Source organism: Mesocricetus auratus, unplaced genomic scaffold, assembly GCF_017639785.1.
Source record: "Mesocricetus auratus isolate SY011 unplaced genomic scaffold, BCM_Maur_2.0 Super-Scaffold_100007, whole genome shotgun sequence".
In the NCBI taxonomy this organism is placed as follows: domain Eukaryota; kingdom Metazoa; phylum Chordata; class Mammalia; order Rodentia; family Cricetidae; genus Mesocricetus; species Mesocricetus auratus.
In genome coordinates, this window is record NW_024429191.1 from 29,777,041 (window position 1) to 29,798,811 (window position 21,771).

Consider the following 21,771-nt stretch of genomic DNA (forward strand, 5'->3'; position numbering starts at 1 on the left):
GAGGGGCCGGAACCGTCGTGGGATGGGCGGGGCCTGTGCGGGAACGCGGAGCGCAAGCGCACGGCGGTAGACTGAGGCCTGCATGGCGCCGGCTCAGCAGTCTCGGGTTCTGCGGTGCTGCAGCTGCCACCTCTTTCAGGCGCATCAGGTGGGGTGGGCGTCTGCCTCACCCTTTTTCTTCTCAGGATGGTGGGCGAGATAGGACGGGTCGCGTCTTGTATGGCCTTGGGAAGCGACAGTGACGAGGCCGAGGGCTGGGCTTCATTGCTGTCTTTGCAACATGCCTCTGGCTAGTTTGGTTTTTTGGTTGTTGTTGCTAAGAGTTCTGCTCTGGGCTGTGAGCATGCTACCACCCAGCCCCTTGTGTATCTTTTTGTTTGTTTGTTTGTTTTTGCGTGGTTGTTGTAGAAACCGGATTCTAGCAGAGTGGTCAGGAACCCAGGTTGGGTAGTAGCGTCCTTTCTGTAGAAGCTAGCCGCTCACACTCAGTGACTCTTCTCAATTTAATTACAGTGAGTGGGCAGTTTTTAAAAGCCCTGGGCTGGGGACCTTGTTCCATAGGTGGGATGCTAGCATTCACACAGCCTAAAATCCCCTTACTCTAGGTGTGGAAATGCATGTCCTGTGGGTAGGAGGGTTTACCAGTTTGAGACCAACCAGGAATACTAGAGACCTTATCTCAAAACAAACAAACCTGAATTACTATGTAAGCAGTTTGCACGCCTTTTTGACACATCCCTGGGTGGGTCCGGGTTTCACTTGGTACCTCACTGGAGTCTGAACCAATGATACCTGGTTAAACAGAATAGTGGTTGGTGTTTGTTTGAAAGGTTTTATTTTGTAGCTCAAGCTCACACTTGGTCTTGTTATGCAAGTTCTAATTTTTATCCCCAGCCCTAATCATAGTGGTGGTGGTGTTATTTTGGAGGGTGGGATTTGGTTTGGTTTTGAGGGTGTTCTAAAGACATGATGTCAGTATTTTCCTTAGACTGACCTCCAATTCCTAGTCCCCCTGCCTCAGCCTCCCAAGTACTTAAATTACACATCTGTGACTCCATGCCATGCCAGTACAGAAGCCTCCTGAATCAGCCCAGATCTTTTTGTGTTGTTAAGCATAACATTTCATGACATATCTTCAAGTAGCGTATCTTTATTTTTTTAAGATTTATTTTTATCTTACATGTATAAATGTTTGCCTGCATGTATGTCTGTGGCACACGCAACCTGGTACCCACAGAAGCCAGAAGAGGGTGTTAGATCTAGAGTTGGAGTTGCTGAGCTGCTACATGGGTGCTGGGAACTGAACTTGGATCCTTTGGAAGAGTAGCCAGTTCTCTTAGCCATTGAATCATCTCTCCAGCCCTGTTATAGAAATTGTTGTTATTGTTGTTGTTGTTGTTGTTGTTGGAGATTAAATCCAGAATCCTAATCACACTAGCTGCCCTGAGACACATCCCCAGCCCTGGAAAGGAAAGGAGAGGGGAGAGGAGAGAGAGATAAACATGTTTTTTGTTTTTTGTTTTTTTTGTTGTTGTTGTTGTTTTTTCAAGACAGGGTTTCTCTGTATTGTTTTGGAGGCTGTCCTGGAACTCTCTCTGTAGACCAGGCTGGCCTCGAACTCACAGAGATCCTCCTGCCTCTGCCTCCCGAGTGCTGGGATTAAAGGCATGCGCCACCATCGCCCGGCGAGATAAACATGTTTGTGTGCAAGTTCACACGTGAAGTCCAGAAGGGAACATTAGTTCTGCTCCGTCATTCCACCTTATTTCTCTGATACAGGGTCTCACTGAACCTGGAGCTAGGCTGGCAGCCAGCAATTCCCACTGATCCTGTTTCCACCTTCAACAGTCCTGGGAATGAATACAGGCTCATGTGGCTATATTCAGTTTTTCACATGGGTGCTGAGATCTGACCTCAGGCCCTTGTGCTTACTCAGCAAGTACTCTTACCCATGGAACATCTCTCCAGACCCTCTTGTTTCTTTCTCTCTTTTTTTCTCTTCCTCTCCTCCCTCCCTCCCTCCTTTTTTGGACCCTCAGGTGGCAAAAATCTGTTTTGCCAGCACCCACCTATTAAATAGTACATCCCCCCCCCCACCACCTAACATGCTACCTTCAGGGCTGGGGGTACAGCTAAGTTATTTCTGATTCAGTTCCACCTTGCTGTGTGCAGTTGTCTGAGCTATAATTTCTAAACTCTCATGCAGGTGAAAAAGAGTCTCAAATGGACATGCAAGGCTTGTGGAGAGAAGCAGTCCTTCGTGCGGGTGAGTTCTAATGGGCCTCACTTTCTGCAGCCAGCATCCTGCTCTCCCACTCCCAGTTGAGCCCAGAGCGCTGCTGCACCGTGGTCCCTTCTTCCCGGAACGGCAGCGGGCGGGCGCAGCAGTGCCTAGACAGGCTCTGCCTTCACCTCTTTTCCAGCAAGTGTTTCTCGGGTCCCTTCTGCGTGCCAGGCCCAGGGAGATAATAGGAAGAAGGGATGTTGTCAGTGGTACACAGATGTGCTTTGTGGAAGGAGAAATAAATAATTCACGTGCACACACACGTATTCATTCATAATTTAAAACTAGATGAGCATCTTGAGAACACAAGGGGACGTAAGGGAACAGGAGTGCCTGAAGAGATTTGTCAGTGGTTAAGAACGCTTGCTTCTCTTGCAGAGAACCTAAATTTGTTTCCCGGCACCCACCCCTGGCAGCTCACAGCCACCTGTAATCACAGAATGGCAACTACCGAGGGGTGAGCAGCAGTGGGTACAGAGGTGATGGGCATGGGCGGGAGCAGGCTCAGAATGTAAGGCATAGCTATGAACGTTCCGCATACTTCTTCAAATCTCTATGTACGACCGACGTAAGTAACTTGACAGCACGTTGCCCCAAGTCCTGTCCTTACTTGGGCCTTTCACTTGCTAGCTTCTTTCTAATACTGCATCCCACCTCATCCCCCATCATTGTCTTCCTGCAGCCACAGTGGCTTTCTTCCTGACCTTGAGTCAAAGCCTCTCCTCCTAGGAAGGACCCTGTGCTTATTGTCGGGTAAATGTGCCTGTGGGTATCCAGCCTGCACTGAGAGTTCCGTGGGAACACAAGCTTTGCTTGTTTTGTTTTCTGACGGACCTCCAATGCCCAGTGCGCTGCCCTGTCCACAGTGAGTGCCTAACACAAGCTTCCATTGGATGAGTAGACGGATAACCAGTTGCACAGAGATGGGCACTCTGATTGTCATTTCCTTTGTGGTTTACAACTCTGCAATGAAGGTTTTCATTTACTTCTTTGTCAGTGCTGGGGTTGAACCCAGGCCTTGTGCGTGCTAGAGAAGCACTCTGTCACCAGGCTGTACCTCCCCCACCCCATCCCACCACCCCCACCCCCGCACCTGCAGTGAGCTCTTTGTTCACTTAACCAGTTATGTACTGTTTTCTTAGGGCGGAGTCCTAAATGTGAATTGCTGTTTTAATGGTTGTCTTTCCAGGAAGATTCATTTAGTTGAAGTGACAGGCAGAAACACTTTGAGAGCTGAGGATGTAAATCACTTGCTCGTGTAGAATGCATGAGACCTTGGGATCAGTCTCCAGCATGTTGTAAAGCTGGATGTGACGGTGGGTACACCTGTAATCCCAGCACGCAGAAGGTAGAGAGAGACAGGAGGGTTAAGAGCTCAGAATCAGGGGCTGGATTTGCTGTCTGCAGTTGAAAGCACTTGCTGCTCTTAGACCTGGGTTTGGTTCCCAGCACCCACATGGCGGATCAAGACCATCAATAACTGCAGTCCCAGGCGATCCAGTGCCTTCTTCTGACCACCAAGAGCACTAGACAGGCACGTGGTGTATGGACACACATGCAGGGAAGACACTCACACAGAAAGTGAATTGTAGCAAGCTTTCTTTTGGGCTACCAACTAGCTCACAAATAGTGACACGACACAGAGACTTATTAGTTCTGAATGCTCAGCCCTAGCTTATGCTGTCCCACTACCTCTTATAACTCAATTTAACTGTTTCTCTTCATCTACATTTGCCTCAGGGCTTTTTACCTTTCTGTATGTCTTACTCCATGTCTGTCTGGCGGCTGCCTGGCTGGCCCCAGGCATCTCCCTCTCTTTCTCACTTGTTCTCTTCTCTCGTTCTCCTCTCTTGAGCATAACATATTCTTTCTGCCCACCAGCCCCACCTATCCCTGTACTGCCTAGCTATTCGTCTTTTAGCTTTTTATTGGACCAATCAGGTGTCTTAGGCAGCAAGGTAAAACAGCAACAACACATCTTTACATAATTAAACAAATGGAGCACATCTTTACATCGTTAAAATGATATTCCATAATAATGGATAAATTTAATTTAAAAAAAGTTCAAGATCATCCCCAGCTACATAGAATGTTCCAAGTTAGCCTAGGCCACATGAGACCTTGTCTTTTTTTTTTTTTTTGTCTTTTTTTTTCTTTCTTTCTTTCTTTCTTTTCTTTTTGGTTTTTCAAGACAAAAGTTTCTCTGTAGCTTTGGAGGCAGTCCTGGAACTAGCTCTTGTAGACCAGGCTGGTCTCGAACTCAGTTCCACCTGCCTCTGCCTCCGGAGTGCTGGGATTAAAGGGGTGCGCCATCCCACCGCATCCTTTTTTTTTTTTTTTCAAGACAGTTTCTCTTTGTAGCCTTGGCTGTCATAGAACTTGCTCAGTAGACTAGGCTGGAGAATGCCTGCCTCTGCCTCTGCACCACCACCACCAGGCCAAGACCTTGTCTTAATAAAGGGAAAACAGAGCCAGGTATGGTGGTGCACACCTTTAATCCAGCACTTGGGAAGCAGAGGCTGGCAGATCTCTGTGAGTTTGAGGGCAGTCTTGTCTGTTACACAAAGAAACCCTGTCTGGAAGATAGATTAGATAGATGGAAAAAGAGCTGGGCAATGGTGGCACACGCCTTAATCCCAGCACTCGAGAGGCAGAGGCAGGCGGATCTCTGAGTTTGAGGCCAGCCTGGTCTACAGAATGTGTTCCAGGGCATCCAGGGCTACACAGAGAAAGCACGTCTTGAAAACAAACAAACAAACAAAAAGAATGTGGTAATGAGGTGACAGGTGTCAGGAAAAACAGACAGAGCTTTGCCCTGAAAAATCCACTAAAGCAAAATCGTGAGTTCAAGACCTTCTGTTGATGCTTTCTGTTAGCAAAAAAAAAAAAAAAAGCCTGGCATCTCATGTCCCTGCCTGCCTCTCCCCATCTCTCGGGATTTCTTTAAGCCTTTCCTGTTTCTTCCCTTCAGCACATAGGATTATAACCTTCAGAGAACCCACAAACCACACCCTTAGCCTGCTGAACTAGCCAGTGCCAATCATGGAGTCCTGGGAGAAGTAATGTGATTGACATATTCCCATTTCTGGGCCAATCATCAGAGATTCAGATCCCAAGATAGGTGCTGCCTCAGCTGGGTTAATAGGAGCATCCCTTGTAGGACTGCTACTGCATGCTTAAGCTCTCCAAGAAGGCAGGCCTCACTGCTGTGCAGTGCAGTGGGCTTGCTTACTGTTGCTGAAGGAAGTAGTTTCTGCCCCTCTGGAGAGGATACTGCAGGTGCTGATGGGGGTGAGGCCGACATTCTGTTATTCCCTACGGCTTATCTGCAGCTGCCTCCAGCAAAGGGGCAAGAGCATGAGGGAGCTCCCAGGAAACTTCTAGGGCCAGGCTCAGAAGTAGCTGATATTGCGATGGCAAGAGCTACTGTTACCCTTACACGCTGGAGACACTGGAGAATGAAGTCTAGTTTTGTGTCCATAGAGAGGATGCTCCTCGGCAGAGTGCTTACCCCACTGTTACACCAGATGCAGGGTATCGGTTGTTTCTAGCCCTGCCAGCCCCCTGCACCCAGCTCCTCTCTACTTATCATCACTCGAACATGCTGCAGACAGAAAGAACCATGTTCTGCTGGGCGTTGGTGGCGCACTCCTTTAATCTCAGCATTCAGGAGATAGAGGCAGGTGAATCTCTGTGAGTTCTAGACCAGCCTGGCCTACAGAGTGAGTGCCAGGATAGGCTCCAAAGCTACACAAAGAAACCCTGTCTCTAAAAACAAAAACAAAAAAGAAGAACAAGAACAAGAAGAACCATGCTCCCTACTAGAGCACAAGTGCCGTGGCCAGTCAGTGGCCTCCATGCTGCTAAGCAGGTTAGCTCACAGTCCTCCCATGACAGCTTAGTGACAGCATTTGTCATGGGCTTCCACCTCCGTAAAACATTCGCTCTTGGCCTTCTAGTGGGTCTGCTCCTAGCTTCCTGGCTGCTGGTTCAGTCTGCTTGCTGGTTTCCCCATCTCCACAGCTTCCAAACACTGAAGTACTATGGACAGCGAGCTTTCTGAAGTACACTGGACGGCGAGCTTTCGGCCTGGGCTCTAGCTGAGCTCCCTAGGGGAGAGATTGCTCACAAGGCACAGGACCCAGCTCTGGTAGAGTCTGGCACACAGAGTCAGTTATCCTGCAGATCCCAGGCCTGTCCCCAAGATCTGAGCACTGCCCACCTCATGTCTCTCCCCAGCACCTGAAATCTGAAAGACGGGAACCCTGACCTCATGCGCCTGCCGTCTCCACTGTCGTCCCCGCCTCTTCAGCGTCAGGATTCTTTCTTGTTTGGCCCACAAGCCCCGCCATCATCCTTGACTCGTTTTTCTTGCACACTCTCCAGCAGCCCGATTTGTCAGCTCTGCCTTCCTGTCAGAGCCAGAGTGGCCTCCTATAACCGCATGCCTGAGCCGGCCTCCTCCTCGCCATGCTGTTCGCAGTAGCTTTCTAACGTCTATTTCTGTCATCGGGTCTCTCCCCAAACAAGGGGATCCTCTGAAAACAGTCTGTGTTAAACAGGACATGGTGGTCACAGCTGCATCCTAACACTGGGGGGTGGAGGGGACAAGAATTCAAGGTCACCCTCAGCAGGGAGGAGGTTGAAGCCAGCCTAGAATACCTGAGTCTATTTCAAGAAAGAAAAAGAAACAAAGGTGCTGGGTTGTACCCTCTGCTCTGCTCAGAACCCCCCAGGTGGCCTGAGTTCCTTTTCTGTGAGAGGGAGGGAGTGCAGACTGAAACTGTGGAGTTTCCTGTTTAAATCAGGGAGAAGAACCACTGCGGCAGAAACTTTATGGTTTTTACTTCCTGAGGGAAGAGATTGCTGGGAAATGAACCCAGGGTCTTGCACATGCTACACACGTTTTTACCCCTGAACTAGGCACTCAGCCTCAAGCCTTCTTTTCAAATCACGGGCATGAATTTTTCTATTTGCCTTTATATTGTGCAGTGCCAATTTGAAACACAAATAAGAACACTTAGTACACATCATCAGAATTCTACAGGTCATCATTCACAGCTCATCTGAACAGTGGACAGGCTGAACAGATTAAACTCCACCACTTGGATTTCTTAGTTTGGTTTTGTTTGAGACAGTCCTGCTCTGTAGTCCAGGCTACCCACAGATCTGCAGCAGGCCCGTCTCTGCCTTTGGAGTGGTGGAGTTAGAATCATGCGCTGCAGTGCCCTGTTTTGCTCTCGGCTGTTTTTACCTCACCTTTTTGGTTCCTGGTCCAGATGGAAAGCCTGGCTTCCCCAGGCTACAGTGCCATCTGCCTTGCAGTGTGGACATCAGACAGGGAGTACACTTGCTCCAGTGAGCTCCCACACACCAAGAGTCTCAGGAATTCTGTGGCCAGCATGTATTGAGGACTTCCTCTGCAGATATGGCCGCAGGGAACAGTGGGCACTTGGCACATATTTCCTCTGCTCACAAGCATGTCCCCTGGTCCTGTTGGACTTCACCTGTAAACCACAAGTTCCGCACTCACATAGCGACATGTGACCTCCGCATATCCCGCAGCATGCTTTCTTGAGGGGGTAGGAATGGGATCAGGATCATTATAGTGCCTGGGCAATCTTGAACTGTGCTCAAGTGATCTCCTGCCTCAGCTTCCCAGGTAATTGGGACATACAGGCTCATGCCAATACCTTCCTTGTAATTGTCTTGGATTTTGGGGGAAGACACAGGGTCTCTACATTGCTTTGACTGTCTTGGATTTCACAGAGATCCAGCTGCCTCTTCCTCCCAAATTCTGGGTTTAAAGGTGTGCGCCACCACTCCCAGCTCCTCCAGTGACTTGTAATAGCTTTTATTTATTTATTTATTTATTGGTTTTAAAACACAGGGTTTCTCTGCATTGTTTTGGAGGCTGTCGGTCCAGTCCGACCTCTAACTCACAGAGATCCGCCTGCCTCTGCCTCCTGAGTGCTGGGATTACAGGCGTGCACTACCACTGCTCGGCTTGTAATAGCTTTTATTTTGTGCATGTTGTATACAGTGCTAGGCTACACTACTACGGGGACAATGACAAGAAAAAAGCCTATACATTTCCGCATAGACAGACTTCTCCTGAGGTTTTTCCACCTGCAGTTACTTGAATCCCCAGTACAGGCTGAGTTTGGCTTTGGTAAATTCAGCATGCCTGTGGGATGGTCAGAAAGACACCAAGTTCCAGAGCTCCATTTGCTTTTAGACCCCTCCAGAACCTGGTGGTGCTGGTGGCGGCGGCGCACGCCTTTAATCCTAGCACTCAGGAGGCAGAGGTGGGTGAATCTATGAGTTTGAGGCCAACCTAGTCAACACAGGGAGTTCCAGAACAGCCAGGGATAGACAGATAAACATGTTTCAGACAAAACAAAAAACCCTCCAGAAAGAGTGGTTAAACCTGTGCATCTCTACATTCTTTGTGTGTGGGGAGGGGTGTGGTTTTCTGAGACAGGGTTTAACTGCATAACAGCCTTGGCTGTCCTGGAACTAGCATTGTAGACCGGGCTGGCCTCCGTCTCCCTTGTATTGGGGTTAAAGATGTACTCCACCACTACTGCCTAGTTGGCTGACCTTTGTTTGTAATTTTTTTTCTTGTTTTGGTTTTCAAGACAGGGTTTGTCTGTAGCTTTGGAGCCTGTCCTGGCACTCGCTCTGTAGACCAGGCGAGCCCTTAACTCACAGAGATCTACCTGCCCCTGCCTCCTGAATGCTGACTGTGATTAAAGACATGTGCCACCATCACCAGGCTGACTTTTGTATTCTTAATACTGCCTCAAGCTTTGCAAGTACCGTCTTAAATGTTTCTCACAGCCAGGCATTGGTGGCCAGGACAGGCTCCAAAGCTGTATGTAAAAAATCCTGTTTCAAAAAAAACAAAAGTTTCTCACCATTCTACTAACACCTTTTGAATGTTTTTGTTTTTTGTTTTTTCCCTATCAGGCTTATGGTGAAGGTTCTGGTGCTGACTGTAGACGCCATGTCCAAAAGCTAAATCTGCTACAGGGACAAGTGTCAGAGCTGTCACTCAGGTACGGTGTTTTGAAAGGAGTGGTATTTTTATCTTGTTTCCATCTTGATTGAAAAGTGGGAGTTTACAATGGATAAATTCCTTAGAAGTTCATGTGCTATAACAGTGGGTTTAACACCCTGAGCAGTCCTCTCAAGTAAAATAAGTAAGAGTAGCAAGCCTGGCTGGGAAGAAAATAGGGAGCCTTCAGAGGTCCAAAAGAGCAGAAGAACTGAGCCTGTACTCTGGAGTTGACAGGAGGATGTCTGAGGGGCACGAGAAACAGTGGACAGAATAGAAGGCCCGAACTGTGTGGGGCTCATCGGGGGACTGTCCTACTTGTATTTTGGATGGAGTCTCATCACGTGGCCCTCTGTGTGGGTGCAACACCTTTCCTTACTTTATTGAGACTGGCCTCAAACTCTAGCTCCTCCCTCTGCCTCCAGACACTGAGATAACAGAGGTGTGCTACCACACCTGACTCTGAGGTGTCCATAAGCAGCTGAGCTGTAAGGACACCCACTGTGCAACAGGGTGCTTGCCTATCTTGACCTTGGCAGTGGCTGAAGAAAACCATCCCCAAGACTTTGACACACAGGGCCGCCTTCCTTTAGGCTTCACCCTTTATTCTCCCCCTGAAAGGCCTCATGCCTAGGGGTTATTTTCCAGTTACCTCAGGCAGTGGAGGTCAGTGCAGCAATTCTTTGGAGAGCCTATCTTCAGCCTAGGCCTTTGAGATAGGTCTCAAAAAAAGAAAACAAACTACAATGAAAAAGAATATATGAGCTGGACGGTGGTGGCATCTGCCTTTAATCCCAGTCAGCATTCAGAAGGCAGGGGCAAGTGGATCTCTGTGAATTAGAGACCAGCCTGGTCTATAAAGTGAGTTCCAGGACAGCCAGAGCTGTTACACAAAGAAACCCTGCCTTGAAAAGCAAAAACAAGCTCTGTGTGTGTGTGTGTGTGTGTGTGTGTGTGTGTGTGTGTGTGTGTGTGTATTACATGCCTACTGTGTTCAACCAAAAACAAATAAAAGGCAGGAATGGTGGGGCTGATAATCTGAGAGACTTAAAAATAGCTAAGTGAAGGCTAGGTATGGTATGGGTGCCCGTAATCCTAGCACCGAGGAGATGGAGGCTGGAGGAGCAGAAGTTCAAGCTCATCCTTGACTACATAGTGAGTTTGAGGCCAGCCTGAACTACATGAGACTGTCTCAAAATAAAGAAAGATGGGCAGGCATGTGGTTGAGGTGTGGAAGGCTCACAGGCCACTGGAGTTTTTCTTCCTTGGGGTTCGGATGTACCACCCTCCCGGTACATGCATGAGCTCGCATCACCTCCCTGTGAGCCTCTTCTTGTTCAGTTGTCTCAGGATCTCTCTGAATCCTGCTCTTTGGAGTGTTATATAGATAGATGTGATTGCTGGTGAGCAATCAGGAAGTCCAGCAGTGGCCTGTCAGCTCCACATTCTTGGCTCTGTGCAGCATTCCTCCTTCCAGTGAGAGGACATGACCCTTCTAGAATGAGGAGGCGGTGGTGACCTCCTCATAGACAAGGGTAGGACAAAGATAGGCCTGCCTTTCTGTTTTAGAACAGAGTTGCTGTGATGCACTTGGGAAAGGGAAATTCTGGTCTGGATAATCCGGCTGGAAGTGCAGGTGGTCCTGGATGCAGGAGACACGGCTCTATCCTCCTGGCTGCTGTTCTTTCGGACATCTCTACTCAGGGGAAGCTAGGCTTCATTTTTTGTTTAGGGATTTTTGTTTGTTTGTTTTGTTTTGTTTTTGTTTTTCAAGACAGGGTTTCTCTGTGTAACAGTTCTGGCTGTCCTGGAACTCACTTCGTAGACTAGGCTGGCCTCAAACGCACTGAGATCCACCTACCTCTGCCTCCCAAGTGCTAAGATTAAAGGAATGCACCACTACTGCCCAGCTAAGAAAAAATTTTAATGTAGTCTTAAACATGGACATTAAGACTGAGAGAAGTCAGACAGTAGTTTGAGACCAGCCTAGTCTACAAGCTCTAGTTCCAGGACAACCTCCAAAGCTACACAGGAAAAAACAAAACAAAAAACAAAAAAACTTAAAAATACCCACACACTCAGGAGGTAGAGCAGGCAGATCTCTGAGTTCGAGGCCAACTTGGCCTACAGAGTGAATTCCAGGACAGCTAAGGCTACACAGAGAAACCCTGTCTTGAGGTGGGGAGATATGCTACGGCAAGAACAGAGAGCCTTCCATACCTGGGACATGGTGCTGGCTTCCTTAGAGTCATGCTTACAGGACTGAAAAATAACCATATTTTGTTGGCTTCTGATAGGACACTACTCAGAGGGTTTTTAAATGTTTTTTTGTTGTTGTTGTTTTGTTTTGTTTTGTTTTTTTACTAAATGACTTCATGGAGTGGTTTCTGAAGAGGGTAGGACCAGTTACAGCTGTTAACATAAAAACATAGTCAAGAGCTAGGCATAGTATCACAAACCTTTAATCCCAAGCAGAGGCAGACAGATCTCTGTGAGTTGGAGGCTACCTGGTCTACATAGGTGAGTTCCAGGACAGCCAGAATTACACAGTGAGACCCTGTCTCTTGTCACCCCAGCCCCCAGCCAAAAAACAAACAAACAAACATAGACTCATACATCAAGGGGTTGAAGGAGTCCAGCTGTGCTAGGCCACAGGGACTTCAGTTGTGAATCTGGCTGTGCTGACTATAGGAACTTTAGTGTGGATTTTTTTGTTTTGTTTTTTTCTCTGATTTTTGTTTGTTTGACTGATTGATTGTTGTTTGAACAGAGACGCAATGTGAATAGCCCTGGCTGACCGGAACTCCTAAAGATCCGCCTCTGCCTCCCAGGTGTTCAGTAAAAGGTTTGGACAGCCATGCCAGCCTTAAGGAATGTTTTTACTGTAGACAAAGTTCATAATCCTATTTGTAAGAGTCACAGAAAGTTACAGGTTTACATCTAGGAAAAGAATAAACCCAAAGGTACACTTTGGTCTTAAGATTTTATTGCTGGTTTTGTTTTGTTTGTTTGTTTGCTTTGCTTTGAGACAAGTATCTCTGTATAGCCCTAGGTAGCCTGAAACTCACGGTGTAGACCAGGTTAGTCTCACATTCACATACTTCACCTCCCTTTGTCTCCTGAGTACTGGGATTAAAGACATGGGCCACCATGCCCTGTAATATTACTGTTTGAAATACTTCTGCAAAAGTGTATATTATCTTTACGCAGCCAGTACATAGTGAATTTTGTTAGTTATCTCAAAATCCTCAGCTCTCAGCTCTTGAGAAACTTCAGCCAGACTTGGGTGAGGCACTCTTTTCTCTTTTCTTGTCCCCTTAATGTGCTTTGTATTTCTTCCTATGTGAAACTGCATTTGTAAGTTTGGTGGTGTGGGTGGTAAAAGAATTTACAAAACACAAAGAGAATTCATTGTAAAACATTGCAATAAAGGGAGTTCCTGAGGAGGCATCATGGGACTGAGAGGAAGCAGAAAGGTATTTATAGCAGTAGAGGGAGCAGTTATGTGTGTAAGCTCCGTAAGCAGGTGGACAGGCAGGTGTCTTGCTGGCTTACTGAGTAGCGAGTTTTACAGTGGAAGAGGTTAGGCTGCGGGTATTCTTGTAAGATATCTGAGTCACTTGGGATGAAACTTCAGATGACTGCATTGTTTTGTCTTTTGAAACATGGTTTCTATGTGTAGCTTTGAAGGCTGTCCTGAAACTCTGTAGACCAGGCTGGCCTCGAACTCACAGAGATCCACCTGCCTCTGGAGTGTTGGGATTAAAAGTGTATGCCACCACTGCCCAGCCTGTGTTTGCTTTCATGTCTCCTCTTCCCATGTGTCACCTGTTGTGAGGCAGGAGGGTCTTGTTGGCCATGTGGCTTTTCCCTGAAGCACAGAGTCCATTTTGCCCTCCACTGACTCTCTTCATTGACGAATATATACAGGCTAGAGTCTCGCCTCAGGTGTCTCCATGGCTTCTCTGACCAAGAGGACAAATGACTTACTGGTCCTGTCATTCCTGGAGTCCTACCTGGCCTTAGACAGAGCCCCCAAGACTTTGTTGGCTCAGGCCTCCAAACTTTGGTTGTTAAACACCCAGGCCAGTCTTGAAGAATGAGTGGACTTTAACTTGTGTAACATCTAGTTAAAGCTTAGAGAAAAACAAGTTTTAAAATAAAATCCAAGGGGGTTGGAGAGGTGGCTCAGCTGTAAAAGAGCACTGGCTGTTCTTCCAGGGGACCTGGGTTCAATTCCCAGCAACCACATGGCAGCTCACAACTGCCTGTATGAGCAGGGGATCTGATCGCCTCAGATAGACATATATGCAGGCTAGACACCAGTGCATATAAAATAAAAAATAAATCTAAATAAATAATCCTAGCATCCAGAGAGCAGAGGCAGGTAGATATCTGTGAGTTTGAGACCAGTCTACAGAGGTCTCCAGAGTGAGAATTTCCAGGACAGCCAGGGCTACACAGTGAAACCATGTCTTGAAAAGCAAAACAAGGGCTGGAGAGATGATTCTATGGTTAAGAGTACTGCCTGCTCTTCCAGAGGTCCTGAGTTCAGTTCCCAGCTCACAACCATCTGTAATAAGATCTGGTGCCCTCTTCTGTCATGCAGGCATACATGCAGGCAGAGCACAGTATACATTATATATAAATACTTAAAAAAGAAAAAACGAAACAACAAATAAATAAATTTTGATTTTGTTAACTTATTTTTAGGTAGTTAAAAGCCTGAGAAACTTGTCAGAAAATATAATTGTTTTGACAAAGCATAAAATCTGGGCTTATAAGAGGCTCAGTGGGTAAAGGTGCTGGCCACCAAGACTACAACCTGAGTTCAGTCCCTGGGACCATACAGTGTGGAAGCAGAGAACAGACTCCAGGAGCTGCATCTGACCTCCACCTCCACACACAAGCCCCTCCCCACAAGCAAAATGAATAATAGCTGTGAAAAAGAAAGCATAAAATATTTATTCATTATCTTAACAGAATTGTATTATTTTAAAGAGCCTAGATTTTAGCCTTGATTGTAGTCTTTTATCACTGTACTAAATTTTGATTTCGGCAATTTTAACCTTAAATTGTTATCTGTTTGTACATCATTCTTGACTGGGGTATGTCTTGGGCAAACTTCACCGTCATTTGGAATGTAAAAAAACAAACAACTCATGAATACTTTTTTCTTCTTAGTTGCACATAAGCCCAAGAATTGCAGAATGTTACATTCTAGCCAGGGCCAGCCAAGATGACAAAAGTTCTACATTGGATGACCTTTGGTTAATGAAATTATCTTAGAGAAAAGGCAGAAGGGAGCAGAACACACAGAGCCAGAGACAAGATTTTAATGCTAACCCTGTGAGGACAGTTGTGACTCAAAGTCCTCCTGAAGAACCGGGAGAGAGTAAATGGTGACTTTTGCTGTGGGTCCAGTGACATCAAGCTGGACCCAGAGCCATGTCTTTTTACAGAATTTTCTTGTTTCCTGGCAATGAAGAACCTGAGAACCAGGCCTTTCTTGGAATTTAAGGTGCTGTTGTGTAGTATGGACTTTACTGTTGTCTGTAGTCCTATTTCTCTCCCAGAGTGGTCGTCTTTTTCTTTAAAAATAAAAGAAAGCACTTTTTTATGATTTCTTTATGTGTGCATGGGTCCCCTATAGAACGGTGACCAGGGCCCACCTATCAAACAGAAAATAAGGGTATCTTCTCTATGCCCATAGTAGGCATGTGTGGAGGTCAGAGGACAGCCTGCAGGAGCTGTTTATCTCCTTCCACCATGTGAGTCCTGGGGATCAAACTCAGGGTTGGTAGCAGGTACCTTTGCCCTCTGAGCCAGACTTGTACCCTTTTTAACCAGAGTTAATACAATCCTACCAGAGAGGGGAGCTTGGCCATGACAACCCCCATAAGGGAAAGGACGGTGTATTTATTGGGTGTGTGGATAGATATGACTACTTGGGGTGCTTGGCTTTTTCCAGAAGGTTTTCTATCTTACCTGCTTATATCCCAAACACATAGCAACCAGAGATTTTTTGTTTTGTTTTGTTTTTTTCTTGGTTCTTTTTGTTTTTCGAGACCAGGGTTTCTCTGTATTGTTTTGGAGCCTGTCCTGGAACTCACTCTATAGACCAGGCTGGCCTCTGCCTCCCAAGTGCTCAGATTAAAGGCATGCACCACCAATGCCTGGCACAACCAGAGTTTTCATAAGAGGCTTCTACAAAAACAAGTGAGCATCTGGCAGTTCTCAAGGCCCCACCACTATACCAGGAGTGTTGGGTAGCAGAGATTACACAAGGGTTATAGGCACCAGCAGAAAAGAGCCTCCATGCCAGAGGAGAGGAAAACAAGGGTTCCACAGTAGAGGAAGCAGCTTACAGAGTATAGGTCCCAGGGATGCTAGAGGGAATGTGAGACATCATGGATCCTACCACACTCATCCCTATAGAGTCCTGTGCACTATGCTGGGGCACCCTACAAAGCACCCCTACACACTCAAGAAAACAAAACTGGGGCTCACTTTGTAGCCACCCACTATTCTGGAGTTAGAGTGTCTAGTTGGTAAAGCTCAACCTACCTCACAGGAGTACTCCAACCTAAAACTTGGCCACAGATCTGTCATGAGAGGCAGTCATGGAGAAATGAAAGCCTGCTGACCTATATGTCTGTTGAATCAGAAAGTCTGATGGGTGCACTAGGAGCAGCTGTACCCATGTGGAACAGAGCATATGGTCCTCCTTCTTTGGTACCATTCAGGGTTAGACCCCGATCTCTTCATTGGACAGCATAGGTCACTAGCAGTGAGATTGGGGCCTGACTGTTGAAGTGCAGGGATTCTGCTTCCTTTTTAGCTTTTTGTCTCTACTTTTTTTTTTTTTGTTTGGTTGGTTGGTTTTTGGTTTTGTTTTGTTGTTGTTGTTTTGTTTTGTTTTGTTTTGTTTTGAGACATGGTTTCTCAATAGCTATGGAGGCTGTCCTGAAACTCACTCTGTAGACCAGACTGACCTCAAACTCATAGAGATCTGCCTGCCTCTTCCTCCCGAATGCTGGGATTAAAGGTGTGTGCCACCACTGCCCAGCTTGCCTCTACATTACAGGAATATGAGCCAAAGAGCCAAAGTCAAAAACCCAAGATCATAGTGTCACAAAAAATTAAATTCAGCCAAAGAGAATTAGTGGGGTAGAGGTCATAATTCAGTGGTCATGTGTAACATGGGAGAAAGCTGTAAATTCAGTCCGGGGGGGAGAGAGAGAGAGAGAGAGAGAGAGAGAGAGAGAGAGAGAGAGAGAGAGAAAGAAGCAGTATGTGAAATGATAAGAACAGAGCATTTAGCCAAGTGATGGTGGCGCATGTCTTTAATCCCAGAAGGTAGATCTCTGTGAGTTCGAGACAGCCTGGTCTACAAGAGCAAGTTCCAGAACAGCCTCCAAAGCCACAGAGAAACCCTGTCTTGAAAAACCAAAAAAAAAAAAAAAAAAAAAGAACAGAGCATTTTACAATTCAGAATTAATGTTCTTAGGCAACACAGTAAACCCTAAATGTAAAACCATTGTTCGGTCTACAAACAGCAAGATTTTGTTTGTGGGAAATTGTACAAGACTACCAGACCTAGCTAGTTCAGCAGTATCACATGAGCCATGATCAGCAGACAAATTTGTTTTCTATATGAATTCAGTGAACACTTGGAAAAATGGTTTTGGGTGGGGAGGTATTCAAGACAGGGTTTCTCTGTGTTCCCCTGGCTGTTCTGGAGCTCAATTTGTAGACCAGGCTAGCCTGGAGCTCACAGAGATCCACCTACCTTTGCTTCTCCAAAACTGGGATTAAAGGCGTTTGCCACCACTGCCCAATGGAAAAATGATTTTTAAAACCAAGTGCCAGTGAGGTGGCTCAGTGGGTAAAGGCACCCAACAACCCAAGTTTTAACCTGGGGCCACATGGGGAAGGGAGAATGCAACCCCTGAAAGTTGCCCTGGATTGCCCTGTTTCTCTCATGGCTGGCGTTGTGCGCACATGGGCAAACAGATAAATGTAAACATCCCATTTATCTAGTCATTTATTTTGGTTTTCTGAGACTGGGTTTCTCTGTGTAACAGTCCTGGCTGTCCTGGAACTTGCTTTGTAAACCAGACTGGCCTTAAACTCACAGAGATTCACCTGCCTGGATTAAAGGAATGTTTGCTACCACCACCACCACCTAACCAAAAAAAAATTTTTTTAAATAAAAATCAAAGAATTACAGTGTCAGCTCTGGGGATGTAGTTCAATGGTAGAACCCTTGCCTACCATGTAGGAGGCATTCTTCATTCCTAACACTGAAAAATCTGTGGGTTGTTTTTCCCTAAAATTTGCATAGAAATGCAAAGGACCTCAAATCAACAAAATAAATTTTAAAGAGTGAATTTGGAAATCTTCTCCACTCTGGTTTCAAGATGTACTATAATGCTTATTGTCCTGAAAAACACACATCAAACTACTTCTGTGGCCAGACAAGCTGGGGCCATGGTCAGGTTCTCAGGTTTATTCCTGCCACATCCTAAAAGCAACACTGAAGAGACCAGAAAGTTAATAAAGGAAACTGCGTTTATTACAGCTTACAACCTGACCAAACTGGGAAGAGGGGATAGACAGCAAAACCTCCTAATTTCTCCATTTTCCTTGTGGTAACCTTACCAGTTAACAGACAAGACAAAGGACAGAAAATGTGTAGTTTTAGTTATGACATAAAACTCTAGGCTGCCCCATTCTCATCGTGGATGGTTTTTTGTTAGTTACATCAGTAGGCAAATGGCTAGCTTTTAAAACTGTAGTAGAAATTGACTATGGAATCTCCTTTAATGGATTTAGCTGTGTTTCCAATTAAGATAGTCCCAGGTAGATTAAAGAGTCCCCTTAGGTGAGGCTTCCTTCCAAGTAAGATAACTGATAACAAGAGGACATCACTAAATCAGGGGCTAAGGAGGGGGAGGGGCTGGTCTGGACAGGGACTGGTGTCAGACCCTTGCTGACAGTGCCATCCAGTGAGGGAGCAAGAACTGAACTCAGGTGTCTTGGAAGAGAGATATGCTCCTAATCCACTGAGCCATCTCCAGACCCAGAGGACATTGAGCCAAGCATAACCTCCAGAGCCAGCTTCTCCCTGAGTTTAAATAGTACATGACAGCCAGGCAGTGGTGGCGCACGCCTTTAGTCCTAGCCTGGTTGTACAGATCATGTTCCAGGACAGGTTCCAAAGCTAGAGAAACCCTGTCTCAAGAAAAAAAGAACCATAGGGCGATAAAAACTCACCTAGATTTACTAAACATGAATATTACATCCCAATAGGTTAATTTTAAAAATTAAAAAAGAAAAGGGCTATGTTTTAGATTTATTTTATATGTATGACTATTTCCCTGCTTGTATATATGTACACTGCGTGTGTGCCTAGTAGCTGTGGAGCTCAGAAAGTAGCAGATCCCCTGGAACTGGAGTCATAGATGGTTGTGAGATACCATGTGGCTGCTGGGAACTGAATCCAAGACCTTTGCAAGAGCAACAATGCTCTTTTCACCATTAAACCACCTCTCCAATAGAAGTAGAGAGTTTTTATTACACTTATTTATGTTTATGTGAAGTTTCTTTTAAAAATTTGCCCAAGGTGGATATCTGTTGGTTTCAGGCTAGCTTGGTCTAGAGAGTTCCAGGCCAGCCAGGAGTATATAATAGGATCCTGCCTAAAAAAGCAAAACAAAACAAAACCTACCAACTGGGGCTCTAATTCACAGAGATCTGCTTGCTTCTGCCTCCAGAGTGCTGGGATTAAAGGCGTGTGCCAACACCTTCCAGCCCGTGGCAACTCTTATAGAAGAAAACATTTAATTGGGGCTGGCTTACAGTCAGAGGTTTAGTCTATCATCATGGCAGGAAGCATGGCAGCATGCAGGCAGACGTGGTGCTGGAGCGATAACTGAGAATTCTACATCCAGATCCGAAGGAGGCAGGAAGAGAGAGTAACACTGACCTAGCTCGAGCATCTGAAACCTCAAAGCCCACCCACAGTGACTCAGTTCTTCCAACAAGACCATACCTACTCCAACAAGGCAACATGGCTTAGTAGTGCCATTCCCTATGAGCCTGTGGGGACATTTTCTTTTTCTTTTTCTTTTTCTTTTTTTTTTTTTTTTTTTTTGGTTTTTCGAGACAGGGTTTCTCTGTGGCTTTGGAGGCTGTTCTGGAACTAGCTCTTATAGACCAGGCTGGTCTCGAACTCACAGAGATCCGCCTGCCTCTGCCTCCCGAGTGCTGGGATTAAAGGCGTGCGCCACCAACGCCCGGCCCTGTGGGGACATTTTCATTCAAAGCACCACACCCACTGAGCCATCTAGCCAGCCCAAACTCTTGGGTGGATCCTATAGTAGGTAGGTGTTTTCTACATATGGTATCATTTCGTCCTTATGGCCCCCATGAGAATTACTGGCTTCTTTAGGCTGAGGAGGTGGCCAGTTGGGGTACCCAGTTACAGTGGAATTTGGGGCTCTCTAAAGAGAATGCAGGCACTATCTGAGGTAGGTAGACATGGTTGGTTTATCTTCAGTACTGTTCTTAGATGTTTTACCTGGCTGTCCAGCCCTCAGTTACCTCCTGAGCTGCTGAGAAGTGACTGCTCACATGAGGCAGCCTGTGATGCCTGGGATAATCCTGGCCTTGCCAGGTCCTTGTGCCCACTCGCTTCCACCTTCCCTATCCTGCATCTTCCTGGTGGTTTCCAAGGGTCATATTTGCCATCTTCCCATAAGGTCTGTGGACAGAGCTACAAGTGAAGAGGAAAATGCAGGCCCTGGGCAGGCTGAGAACCGGAGTCAGCAGGTAAGCCAATGGCATGTGTCCCCCAGGGTCCCTGGGCTGCTCTTCACGGGTTCCACTCAAGTATTGCCAAAGGACAAAACTGGAAGACATTTAAGCCAGGCGTTGGTGGCACACGCCTTTAATCCCAGCACTCGGGAGGCAGAGGCAGGTGGATCTCTGTGAGTTCGAGGCCAGCCTGGTCTACAAGAGCTAGTTCCAGGACAGCCTCCAAAGCCACAGAGAAACCCTGTCTCGAAAAAACCAAAAAACAAACAAACAAAAAAAAAAACTGGAAGACATTTAAAGATCTCAGTCAGCTTTATTTGCTGGTGTAGAATCAGGAGTAATTCAGTCCATAAAACAGAAGGAGTGTTCCAATGAGCTGAGCAGACAGACGCTTGATGAGACGGCAGCAGAGAAATGAGTTATGAAGTAGCAACAAAATAACTTTATGGTTGGGGATCACTACACGAGGAACTGTGTTGTGGGGTTGCAGCGTTAGAAGGTTGAGACCTCAGCTCTAGAGTCTCAGTCTCCATTGTGCTCTACTAAAAGTCCTTACTGGTGATGAGGAAGAAGCATGGATCCTAAGAACTTTGACCCAAGGGTCATGGGCTGAACTTGGGCTGCTCTCAAACTGTGGGCCTTGTCCTTTGTTCTGACACTTAGGCACTGTCTGAGCCCCTGGAGTCCCGCTGGCTGAAGTATATGGACAAGGGCTCTGAGGACCAGGAGATGGACAGAGGAAGAGCAGCTCTTAGGACACAGCCCTCAGCCAGTGCTGAGTGGCCAGGTCTGCCCGGCAGTCCAGCCCGAACCAGGAAGAGGTGCCAAGCGGGTCTCATCTAGCCATCCCCATGCCCACACTGACTGCTGGAGGGGGAGGGTTGGTGAGCAGCTCCTAGAAGTCACTAAGTGAGACTCCCATGTTGTACTTCAGTGGGTGGGCAAGTGGGCAGCAGCCATGCTGCCTGGAGAGGGAACAGGAGGCTAGCTAGGCCACCCTGGATGCCTATAACTCAGTCCTAAGGAGTGCCATGAGTTCAAGGCCAGCTGTGGAAGTATGGCCAAAGTAATCAGTGGGCCTGGTGTTTTTTTACATGAGGTTCTCCAGATCTTCATGAGTCTCAGTGATTTTCCAGAGAAACTCCTTAGGCTCAAGAGTGTGGCTCTCAAAGGGCATAAATTACAATGTCAAGTAAGAATATTGTAACAACTACAAACCAGAGAAGAGGCCTGGCCAGGCTGTTCCTGGAGGTGGTGTAGGAACCTGTAAAGGATGTAGATTCCTCCCTATGTCAGGCCAGGAGATTTCTGTTGCTCTCTGTGAGGACCATTGGATGAGAGAACTTAATGATAGCACTTCCCTCCCTCCAGGAAATGGAATCAGAGCACAGGGCAGCCTCCACGAAGTCTGCATATCCAGGACTTGGACAGTGTTGAGGACAACTTTGAATGCCAGGTCAGTGACCATAGAGACTATATATGATTGTGTGCATGTCTGCGCATACATGTAGACACATACGTGCAGTGTTATGGCTTTAGGCCAGGGCCTTGTGGCATGAACGTTACTGCTAAGCTACACTCCAGCCCCAAAGAATTTGTTTGGTTC

General features: G+C 46.6%; 1 protein-coding gene across 1 annotated transcript in view; it reads left to right on the forward strand.

The window, feature by feature from the left end:
* Mrnip (MRN complex interacting protein) overlaps positions 1 to 21,771 on the forward strand; it is a 24,218-nt gene continuing 2,447 nt past the window's right edge. The window contains exons 1-6 of the mRNA XM_040748523.1: positions 1 to 148; positions 2,207 to 2,266; positions 9,257 to 9,345; positions 20,111 to 20,180; positions 20,829 to 20,986; positions 21,537 to 21,621. Of these exons, the coding sequence (XP_040604457.1) occupies positions 83 to 148; positions 2,207 to 2,266; positions 9,257 to 9,345; positions 20,111 to 20,180; positions 20,829 to 20,986; positions 21,537 to 21,621 (528 nt within the window). The 5' untranslated portion in view covers positions 1 to 82. The remainder of the gene's footprint in view (positions 149 to 2,206; positions 2,267 to 9,256; positions 9,346 to 20,110; positions 20,181 to 20,828; positions 20,987 to 21,536; positions 21,622 to 21,771) is intronic.